The 12,359-nt window shown below is 44.3% G+C and overlaps 1 protein-coding gene across 1 annotated transcript in view; it reads right to left on the bottom strand.

Annotated features, from left to right (window-relative positions):
* Positions 1–12,359, bottom strand: part of c15h10orf90 (chromosome 15 C10orf90 homolog) — a 169,756-nt gene that overhangs the window by 56,640 nt on the left and 100,757 nt on the right. The window contains exon 5 of the mRNA XM_033033700.1: positions 3,296–4,430. Coding sequence (XP_032889591.1) covers positions 3,296–4,430 — 1,135 coding nt within the window. The remainder of the gene's footprint in view (positions 1–3,295; positions 4,431–12,359) is intronic.

The raw sequence follows: 12,359 nt of genomic DNA, 5'->3' as shown, positions 1-12,359 counted from the left end.
CCACAATCAGTTCCTTGGTTTGCTGGTGTTGAGGGCCAGGTTATTGTGCTGGCACCATTTGGTCAGTCGGTCGATCTCTCTTCTATGTTCTGACTCGTCCCCATCAGTGATACGTCCCACGACAGTGGTGTCGTCAGCGAACTTGATGATGGTGTTCGCACTATGACCGGCTACGCAGTCATGATTATAGAGTGAGTACAGCAGGGGGCTGAGCACGCAGCCTTGAGGTGCTCCCGTGCTGATTGTTATCGAGGCTGACACCTTTTCACCAATTCGAACAGTGTGGTCTGTGAATGAGGAAGTCGAGGATCCAATTGCAGAGGGATGCGCAGAGACCCAGTTCTGCGAGTTTGGTAACCAGCTTGGAGGGGATGATTGTATTAAATGCCGAGCTGTAATCAATGAATAACAGCCTGACATATGAGTTTTTGTTGTCCAAGTGGTCCAGAGCAGAGTGGAGAGCCAGCGAGATCGCATCTGTTGTGGTGGTAGGCGAACTGCAGTGGGTCCAGGTTTTTGTCGAGGTAGGAGTTGATTTGCGCCATATTCAACCTCTCAAAGCACTTCATCACCACCGACGTTAGTGCCACTGGTCGATAGTCATTGAGGCACGTCACCTTGCTCTTCTTGGGCACCGGTATAATTGGTGCCCTTTTAAAGCAGGTGGGAACCTCAGACCTCAGAAGTGAGAGGTTGAAAATGTCCGTAAAAACTGCAGCCAGTTGGTCCGCACAGGTTTTTAGAACACGACCGGGTATACCATCAGGTCCAGGCGCTTTTCAAGGGTTCTGACGCCGGCCTCTGTGACTGTGACAGAAATACCATCACAGCGAATGGGGACATCGGTGTTCTCCCTATCAAAGCATGCGTAAAACGCATTGAGCTCGTCAGGGAGTGATGTTATGCCGACATTCGAGCCACCTCCTGATTTCGCCTTGGAGGAGGTGATTGCATTCAGGCCCCGCCACAGCTGCCGAACATCTGTCTCATCCTCCAGCTTGGAGCAGAAGTCCCTTTTGGCCTTTTTGATGGCCTTACCAAGATCATATCTGGACATCTTGTAGACCACTGTATCATCAGACATGAATGCCCGGTGTCTGGTCTTCAGAAGAGTGCGGATCTCAAAGTTCATCCAAGGCTTCTGATTGGGAAACACTCGGAAGGTTTTTGTAGGGATGCAGTCCTCCACACATTTCTTCATGAAGTCTGTAACGACTGTGGCGTATTTGCTCAGGTCCGTTGCTGAGTCCCTGAACATTGCCCAGTCTACAGACTCCAAACAGTTCTGGAGTTGTTCCTCTGCACCCCTGCCCCCCCCCCCCCCCCAACCCTCCCCCCCCCTCCCCCCCTCCCCCCCCCCCCGACCAGCTCTGTACTGTCCTCACCTCTAGAGGTGAGCTCTTCATTTGCTGCCTGTAGGCAGGAAGAAGCAGCACTGCGGTATGGTCGGATTTACCGAAGTGAGGGCGAGGGATAGAACGATAGGCATTCTTGATGGTGGTGTAGCAGTGGTCGAGGGTGTTTGGTCCTCTGGTACAGCAGGAGACATGTTGGTGGAAGTTAGGGAGTGATTTCTTTAGGTTTGCCTTATTGAAGTTCCCAGCAATGGTGGTAAACGCCTCGGGGTAAGACGTCTGGTGTTTGGTGACCACAGCGTGCAGCTCCTCCCGTGCCAGGCGGACGTCTGCCTGGGGTGGGATGTAGACCGCGGTCAGGATGATGGAGGTGAATTCCCTTGGAAGGTAGAAGGGGCGGCACTTCACTGCCAGATGTTCGACGTGTGGAGAGCAGGAGTTGGACAGGACTGTCACATCTGTGCACCATGCAGAGTTGACCATGAGGCAGATGCCCCCTCCTCTCCGTTTCCCAGATGCCTGCGTACGGCCCATACGGTGGATGGAGAACCCTTCAGGCTGGACCGCTGAGTCTGGGGAGATGGGGGTGAGCCATGTCTCTGTGAAACAGAACACAGATCATTCCCTCAGCTCCCTTTGATAAAGCAGCCTTGTCCTTAGGTCCTCCACTTTATTTTCAAGGGACTGTACGTTGGCCAGTAGGATAGTAGGGAGAGGGGGCCGAAGTCCCCTGCGCTTCAGTCGGTCCTGAAGTCCTGCCCGTCGGCCACGTTTCTGGACACAATGGAGGTCTCCCCGTAGTTTCCAGGTACTGTACTTACTGTACCTGCTGTTTCTGCGAACCTGCGCTGGAACGGGGATTCCCTTGCAGACGGCAGCACCAGCTCCGTTTCGATTGGGGATTCCCACACAGATGGCAGCTCCAGCTCCGTTGCTCCCGGGAAATCCTGCTCGTTAGCTCCGGAGGGCTTCCCAGGTACAGTCCCTTTGATTTCTAGACGGGTCGGGTTCTCTCCAGCGGTCCAGGGAACGCTTGCTAGTGCCTTCAGCTTGTTTGTTAGGGTGCCGAGTTCTGCCGTTTTTCTGATCCAGGTAAGTTGCTTGTTGCTGTAAGTAATCTTCATCTGTTTGGCTGTTAGCAAAAAGTCGCCGCTGGCAGGCGCCATCTTAGATAGTAGATCTATCTAAGATAGAGATAGTAGTCAGCCAAATATATTGAAGCTCCTGTTACACAGGTGGGGCTCGATCAACTGAGGAACTAAAAGCCCGCGAAAACACACCCGCGATGGCGCCAGCCAATAGCGAGGGTTCACATTGCCTCAAGTCACCACTAGGTGCCGCTAGAATATATTATGAATATTAATACCTAAAAGGCCTGTCCCACTTGGCCGTCATTTACGCGACAGGCCGGAAGTGACTGAGGTGCGACAGTCGCGCGAGTCATCACCCGTCATCATTCGCCTTCAAATATTTTATTTGCTCTGCAAGTAGAATTAGTCAGCGCATTGACATCATTTGTTAAGTGAAACATTAATAAAATTATTGTTTGCTGGAAATTTTCATTTACTTTTAAACTTTCTGAAATACTCCCAACAAACACAAAATTGTATTCCATTATAGCAGTTTGAGGGTTTGAACCCAACTTAAGAATCAGTTTGCAATTTTTTTTAAAAATGGTGTTAGTAAAATTGTTGGTGGTTATTTTAAAAAAAACGAATTTGGTCACTAGTGTTCTTCTAGGATATAAAATCTGCAATCCTTACTTGGATGTTAACTTTTGAAACATCCTTAACTAAGTTTGTTTTTTTCTGTTTTTTTCTCATATTTTCAGCTCTTGCTTTAAACTTTCAGAAGTTGGAGTTGGCATTATTTTTCATAACACATAATCTGAAATTATACCACTTCTTGCAATTATAAGAAAGTAATATTTTAGTACATACCTGATTTCCCAATGAGGTCAGAGATAGGACTAGGCATTTCACGATGATTTGGTTTATATTTATGTTCAGTTATGAAGTAATTTGTTCCTTTATTCATGTTTGAAAGATAAATAAATAGGTAAGCAGACTTTTTGGGTGAGCCTTGAGTTTCTTTTCCATTAGACATTAAATCTCCATTATATTGGTTTGCAGTTTTAGAAACTTTCTGGGCAGCTGATGATTGTCGTGGAATGATGTCTCTGGCTCTGGAGGATATATCTGGGTATTCCTTATCCATCATAATGTAAGCAACTCCTTGTTTTGAGCGTCTGATGAATGAAATTAATTTAAACATGCCATCACCACCATCTGCTGATGATTTAGAAGAAGTGCAGCTTAGTTTTAAGGACAAAGATGATTTTTGTATTAATCCACATCCATTGCGATTTGTAAGAGAGCAAAGATCAATCAAAAGTGATTTGTCTAAGTAGCAAGTGCTGCTAAAACACCGTGGTGTGACTATGAAATGTACAAAGGATACAACAGAATGAAACTGCTGAGAAGGAAGATGGGTCTTGTCTTCATAGTTGCTTGGTAGCAAGGTTTCATGATGCTTGCGATCAATATTTAAAGAGCTTACGCTATCTCCTATTGAAAACAACAGTGACTGAGACTGGGAACTCTCCTCTTCAACACTATATCCATTGCATGGGAACTCATTGATGTTATCTGTGTGGGAATGAATGTGCACAATACCTCCAGAACTCACAGATCTTTCATGTTGAGTTGCATTTTTCTCATTTGCAGAAGCACTGACAGTTAGCTTTGAAAGCTTATTAGCTGGGCTCATCATTCTTCGGGCAGTGATAGTAATAGAAGAAAACCCATTCCTGGACCTAGTCGAGATTTTAGCTTTTCTGCCATGAACAGTGGACACGAGAATGCTTTCTGCAGCTGACCCTGTCGGCAGTGTAGTGCGTGGTGTGCTACTGAGAAATGTATTTAGATATTTTAACGATTCCTGGGAGCTTTCACCCTTGGAATGCTGTAAACAAACAGGCAGAGCACAGTAATCTTTTTGTGCTTCCGCTCTGATTATCAGTGAGATTAAAGATGATGAATCCTTTTCTTTTGATTTGTTGGATGTCGTATGTTGCTGAAACAAAAAACAGTAAATGTATTTTCAGTATTATTGTAAGAACAAAATAATTCTATTACTTTGTTCTTTTATTTCAGTATTCTATGCCATAAATTCATTAAATATTTTCTTTCCTCATTCTTATTAATTGAAAGAAAGTGACTATTAGTGCTTTAATTCCAATAAAAAGCATGATGCATGTAACACTGAAGCTCTGGTTTTAGTCACAGAATTCAGTACATTGTATATTAACTCCCATTTGTTAAAGCTGCAGAGGAAATTTTGGTTCAGCTAGGTGGCATTCAATTACAAGACATTTCCTTTTTACATGTTGTACTACATTGTTGCAATTGAATCGAAATGTATATAATTTGAGCGATATTCTGTGTAATGATTAATTTTACTCTAGGGGAGGAGTGGCACAAAAACAGAGAGTTCATTACATGCAGAAATCCATATAGTTGTGGCATAAATTGTTATAGTGGAATATACCCCAAAGTAGCTAATAAATATAAATATCAAAACATGATTTTCATACCATATGCACAGCACAGTTCAATCATTTCTACTTCATCAATTTTTCTTCATATATTTTAAACGTGTATTTTCTTTGAAAGGTCAAACACATTGAATTATAATTGCAGATATCCAAAAGGTGCATTGCTATTATTTCTACCTTGCTATTTGTTTGATCTTTTTATACATGGAACTAACTGAGAAAAGCTGATGTCTTCAGATATTTAAGTGTTTTTCTTTCTGCTTCAGGCTTTGTGCTAGGATATCTTTTCGTGATATTCTGTCTCTTAGAAAATGTGAAATGAAGCAATTGTCCATGGTTTAAATTGTTCGCTTCCATGTGTTAAGTGATCATGTTTTAGATTACTTAGAATCTGGAGAAGGGCACAGTAATCGTCAACCAGACTGAAGCACAAAATAATCCATGACCACCATTCAAAAAATAAAAGAATGGCTAGTTTGATACATGTTGCCATTTTGTCATAAAAAGGATCTCCATTGCAGCTGGAAGATTGCACCTGACCTGTCACCACTGTTGAACTAATGCTAATTTTATTGCAACATCAGCAATACTATTTCTGCATTGCAGCACTGCGATTGCTTTCCACTTAAATTTGGCAAACCGAAACAGCAATATGTTGCATCAAACAATGAACACAAATGCCGATCTTTGTGAGATCTTTGAGAAGGATACCAGTGACATTTAATTTTAAATGCTCCCAGAGATTTTGTTCAGAATATTGTAAAACTGAAAATTCCTCAGATGGACTAGATGGGATGCAGCACTTCAGACAGCCAAATACTGGGGTGCATTTATCCCTGAAATGCAATTTTGGCATTGATTGGGACTGTCGAATAAAAATTTGTATTGCTCATAATTGCAATTTCTCATAACTTAAGAGTACGTTTAGCATAATTACGGGTTGACTGCAAATGAAATAATTGTTGCTTCAGATCCAACCTATTCATGGGTTCCTAATTCCCTCATACATTTTCCTGAATTATTGATTGGTGTTGTATATTTATGCCTAACAGTACACTTTCAAAGAGAAAGGAATTAAATAACTTTGAGTAAGTCCTCCAACAGACTTCAAACACCAAAGAATGAAAACAGTAGGAACAGTGGGCTTCATATAAAAGAGATGGATGGTGTGACATTCACCTGTGCCACCTGCTATTTTATAATATTTCAGTGTACTCTATACTTCTGAAATCCATTTTTAAAAATCTGCACTGCAATCTACCAAGTCATAGAGTCATGCAGCATGGAAACAGGCCATACAGCCCAACTTGACACACCGGCCAAGATGTCCCAGTTATATTAATCCCAGCGTTTGTCCCATGTCCCTCTAAACCTGTCCTATCCATGTACCAGTCTAATTGTTTCTTAAACATTACAATAGTACCTGCCTCAACTACCCCTTCTGGCGGCTCATTCCATCCATCCATCATCCTTTTGTGTGAAAAAGTTATCCCTCAGATTCCTATTAAATCTTTTCCGCTCTACCTTTACCTTCAACCTATGTTCTCTGGTCCTCAATTCCCCTACCTGAGTAAAATATTTAAATAAACAGTCCTAAAATCAGTTAAGAATTCAGAAAAGTTTTTTTTTTAAGACAAAGTCAAATTATTGTCATTCAGATCTTTCGGTCTGAACGAAATTTTGTTGCCTTGCAATTATAATAAAATAACAAAACACACAATAAACATAAATTTAACATCCACCACAGTGAGTTCATCAGACACCTCCTCACTGTGATGGAAGGCAAAAGTCTTAAAGTCTTTGTCTCTTCCCTCCTTACTCTCCCTCTGCGCTGAGGCGATCCAGGCTTCCGATGTTGTGACCCCACCGGGTGATGGTAAGTAAGTCCCGCGGTTCAACCGTGCTCCGCGAACGGGCTGGTTCAAACTCCGCGGCCTGGGGTGGTCGAAGCTGCCGAAGCTGCCACCCTCCAGTCCAGCGGACAAAGCCGTTGTTGCGGAAGCTCCGGAAAAACAGGTCACCAACCTGTGAACCTCCGAAGTCGGGTCGCCGCCAAAAGCCGGAACTCCGCCTCAGCCCCGAGTTGGGCTGACGCCGCCTCAGCCCCGAGTCGGGCCACCGCCGCCTCAGCCCCGAGTCGGACCGCCGCCGCCTCAGCCCCGAGTCGGACCGCCGCCGCCAGAACGCCGCCTCAGCTCCGAAGTCGGCCAGCCTCGCGCTGGTAAGTCCTGGCTAGTTCTGCCTCCGGAGCCTCGAGGTCAGTCCCAGTTGGAGGCCGCCAGCACCGCCATTAGGCTTCAGCACAGACGGAGACGGAGACGGGGGATACGACAAGAAGAGTCGCACCCCCTGAAGGAAGAGACTAAAACAAGTTTCTCCCACCCCCCCCCCACACATACACAACCTAATAACACAAATTAACTAACTAAACCAGGACAAGAAAACAACAAAAAAAGAAAGAACAGACGGACTGCAGGCGAGCCGCAGCTGCTAAGGCAACGCCGCCACTTCCGGATTTATAGACCAATAAAATTAATTAGTCAAATTAATTTATGAATTCATTTATTTTGTTTATATTTATATTTATATTTAGTCTTTGGTCTCCTATCAGAAGTAGTATCAGTTTATAGCTGTTTGTTATGGTTGTGTGTTAAGTTTCTTTCGACACCATCCCTGTGGTATTGCAAAATAAGCCCCATTTTACATTTGTAATAATAATAAATAATGGATGGGATTTATATAGCGCCTTTCTAATACTCAAGGCTCTTTACATCGCATTATTCATTCACTCCTCAGTCACACTCGGTGGTGGTAAGCTACTTCTGTAGCCACAGCTGCCCTGGGGCAGACTGACGGAAGCGTGGCTGCCAATCTGCGCCTACAGCCCCTCCGACCACCACCAATCACTCACACACATTCACACACATTCACACACAGGCAAAGGTGGGTGAAGTGTCTTGCCCAAGGACACAACGACAGTATGCACTCCAAGCGGGATTCGAACCGGCTACCTTCCGGTTGCCAGCCGAACACTTAGCCCATTGTGCCATCTGCCATCATTTATGGCCAGTGCCCATCAAGTTTGACAAGCTTGTAGAGAACCAAAAATAAATACTGCTTGCATGTAAACAAACTCTAACATACATAAGACAATTTATTATCTGCATTCAAGTTGAATTTTATTGAAGTACAGATGAGGGCACATGAGAGGTCAGCATTTAAGAAAAGGTGATGAGATGCAATATTCTGACCGATGATAAAGTTGTATAAAGCACTGGTTCAACCACGACTGGAGCATTATGTTCATTTCTGGCGCCACACCGCAGGAAAGATTAATTGAGTCATGGAAAGGTACAGCACAGAAACAGGCCCTTCAGCCCACCGAGCCTACGCTGATTGTAAGCCACCCATTCACGCTCGTCCTACAATAACCTGTTTTATTCTACCAAGATTCAACTGGTCAACTACATGCTTGGATTGATTTACAGTAGCATATCTTTGGTGTGTGGGAGGAAACTGGAGCCACAGGGGAAACCCACAGGCAGAATGTGCAAGACAGCAGCCAAGGTTGGAATTGAACCTGTGTTGCTGAACCTGTGGAGAGGTGGCTCCACCAGCTGTGACTGTGTGCTGCCCAGATTCATGTCCCTGTCCTTCACACACAGCCATGCAAATACATATCACTTAAATGCTCCCCTCACACCCTTTTGAAAGCCCAGTGGAGGGGGGGGGGGGGGGGGGGGGGGGGGGGGGGGGGGGGGGGGGGGGGGGGGGGGGGGGGAGGAAGGATTTGTGCGAGGTAATTCTAACCGTTTGTAGAGTGTGGATGAGATTTACCAAAATGATTCCACGGATGTGGGTTGCACTGGGATCTGACCAAGCAATTTTAAATCATGGAGGGTATAGACTAAGTAGATGGAAAGAGAATGTTTCCATTGGCAGTGGGTTAAGAACCAAGGATGTAGAATTAAGGCATTAGTAAAATAATTAAAAATGAAAGGAGGAAAACCTATTATACACAGGCAGAAAGCACTACCAGGGGACTGCTAGGGGAAGTAGTGGAGGTAGCTTCAATTCAAAAGGGAAATAGATAGGTATCTGAATGGAAAAAACAATGCAGAGGTTTGGAGAGGGGAAGAATGGGTTACTTTTACAGAGAAATGCTACAAAATCAGACTTACGTTGCTAATGTTCCGTGATTTTCTGAAATAGATCTAGTAATATTTCACTAAAATAAAACAGAGCCTATTAACACCCTTGACATTGATCTGATCACTGGGTAGAAAATTAAAATAATTAATTTTGAGCCAAGTTCCAGGAATTGATCACTGCAGTTAAAATTGATTTATGCTGCAGTACTGCTGGCAATGATTATTTGGTGTAGATATTCAAAATGAACCAATAGGTTTGCATTTAATTTGGCCTAAGTATTTAACTTTATTTTCAGGTTGTAATACATAATAATGCATTAATATGCAATCTTAAGTCAGCTGATCCAAGAAGTCTATTGGAATCAGATTAATTTGCATCACATTTCAAAACTACTGTCATGTCCCTTTATCATTTCCTTCGAGTCCAAGGATAGCTTTGTAGTCAATTAATCAGAGATCCAGAAAAGATAAAGAATGAACTTGAAATCTGGTCCACTCCTCAGTCTTTTCCAAAAACACCAGGTGTGATTCATCCTGTCTATGCAGATTCACAATAATTTTCAATCAGCTGAAATTGGCCCCTAAAATTAGAATGTGTCAAATGCTTATTAAAACAGACAAATGAAATGCTGTACATGCTAGTAGGGGAAACTGCAATCAGGGACCACTGAGAAATAGACTAAACATCCTTTCCACACTTCATCAGAAGGCTGGAGAACTCAAACAGACAATTTGACTTGATCAGTGGAGACAACCATTCTGGCAATTGCTGCAGATTGTAATTCACTTCCAATACACAAAGCACAGAAGCATAACTGAGAAGGAACACAAATTGGTCCTCTGTGCATCTGCATTTACATTTCCTTAAACCAACATGCACTGGAATTGGAGTAGAAATTTGTAATTTTCTTCCATTTGGATCATGCCAGACTTCCAATTTGGATGTGATGTATATCCCCACAGTTTTTTTTTCTCTAACATTAGTTTTCTGATAGTATTTAATGGCTGAAATGACACTTCAAATTTCCCAGTGCCTGTTATCCAGAAACCAAATCAATCAGCCTTTTCCAATTTATTGATAGAAAATATGCTGACTGTCCTAGAAATAAGGATAAGGAGGTTGCCACCTGTTGCAAGCTCTCACAGAAACATACATTGGAACTGACCTATCTAGACCTCGCCTATTTTGTGGCCTTCTACACCACTCTCACTTCTTCCTCTGGCTGTATTTGTTATTATCTTTTACATTTCAACAAGATGTAACCATGTGGTACTTTTACCTAACCAAATACATCATATCTTAAAACATTTTTTCTCAGCTTCCTCCGTATGTGTTATATATCTTATCCAGGGCTCGAAATTAGCGGTTGCCTGGGTGCCAATGACCACCCAAAGTGCAGCCAGGCAACGTAAATACCGAGTCATTTTGCCCGGCTTTGCACTGCAGATCCTGGTTTATATCGAAGATACACAAAAAACTGGAGTAACTCAGTGGGTCAGGCAGCATGTCTGGAGAAAAGCAACGTGACGTTTCGTTTCGGCGGCGACGACATAGTGCGGAGCAAAGATACGGGGTGTGGGGTGACGGAGGGTCGGAGCAAATGACGGCCCCGCACAGCAGCGGCCAAAGATCCTATAGGATGCTATAGGATCTTTGGCAGCGACAGCGGCAGCGATAGCGGCTCCTCCTCCACCTCCAGCACCCCGGAGATCCCAAACGCCTCCCCTTTTGGTGGCGGCACTTAGCGGTGGACAGGGACGGCCATGGCAACGGGGCGATGATGCCGTCCCTGACGGGCGCAGACCTTCCTTCCTCCCCTCCTCTCTCTCTCTCTCGTACGCCCCCCTTACCCTGGGACCCCTCCTCTCCACTGATCCACAGTCCCGCCTCTATTGTCCTCAATGTGCTCCCCATCTACTCCCCCCCCCCCATCTATTCATCCTGCACTGATCTCCCTATCCACCTCGCATTGATTCTCCTGCCACCCCACCCCCCCCCCCCCGCCATTCATCCAAGACTGGTCCCCCAATTCATCCTGTACTCACCCCCTTTCCCATCCATCCTGCACTGCCTCCCCCCATTCATCCTGTACTGAATCCCCCCGATCCATCCTGTACTGATTCCCTCATTCTTTTACTGATCCCCTCATTCATCCTGTACTGAATCCCCCCATCCATCCTGTACTGTTCCCCCCATTCATCTTTTACTGATCGCCCCATTCATCCTGTAGCGACCCCCATTCATCCTGCACAGACCCTTCCGATCCACACAGCACTGACCCTCCCATTCATCCTGTACTGATCCCCCATCCATCCTGTAACAATACCTCCATTCATCCTGTAGTGATCCCCCATCCATCCTGTTGTGACCCCCCATTCATCCTGCACAGACCAGTAATATAAGATGTTCTGAATCTAAGTGCAGGCCAAAATATGCAGTGCAACCTATGCAAAGTCCTTAGTAGTTGGCTGCTGAGATAGACTATGGTTCGGGTTGTGGTGTGGCTCAAGATCCTGATGGTTGATGGAAATAAGCTCTTCCTTGAACCAGAACATAATGGTTCTCATGTTCTTGTACCTTCTTCCCAACAATAGCAGCGAGATGAGAGCATGACCAGGGTCGTGTGGGTCTTTGATGATATTAACTGCCTTCTTGAAGTAGCGCTTCCTGTAAATCCCTTTGATGGATGGGAGGTCGATTTGCAATGGACCAGGCAAAGTCCACGAAGTTCTGAAGCCTCCTTCATTCTTGGTTGGTCGAGTTACCAAATCAGGTCCTGATGCAACCAATCTACCAAATACATGTCAAAGTTCGACAGAGTATTCAGAGATGTGGCACAAATCCTCAAACATCTGAGGAAGTAGAGGCATTGATGAGCTTTCATGGTCATTGTATCAATGTGTTAGGCCCAGGGTAGATCATCTGAGATACACACGACAGTGAACATGAAGCTATGGACTCCCTCCATGGCCATCCTGGCAATAAAGACAGGTTCATGGATCCTCAGTTTTCTATATCTGAACTCAACAATCAGCTTTCTGGTCTTCCTAACATTAAACCAAGATTGTTTTTCTGGCACCATTCAAGAAGATTATTGATCTCTCTCTCACACTCAGACTCATCATTACCTGTGATTTGTCCAACAACAGTGGACTTGAATTCATCTTCCATCACTTAATTCAGATGGCAACCCTTGACAATGACAGGTCTAATATTGTTTATTAAAGCAGACATTGCACATGGAAAAAAGATTCATTGGTACAGAGATGGAAACAGGCCCTTTGATCCATCAAGTC

The sequence above is a fragment of the Amblyraja radiata genome, chromosome 15, assembly GCF_010909765.2.
Source record: "Amblyraja radiata isolate CabotCenter1 chromosome 15, sAmbRad1.1.pri, whole genome shotgun sequence".
Classification (NCBI taxonomy): Eukaryota; Metazoa; Chordata; class Chondrichthyes; order Rajiformes; family Rajidae; genus Amblyraja; species Amblyraja radiata.
This window is presented reverse-complemented; position numbering and strand designations above follow the sequence as displayed.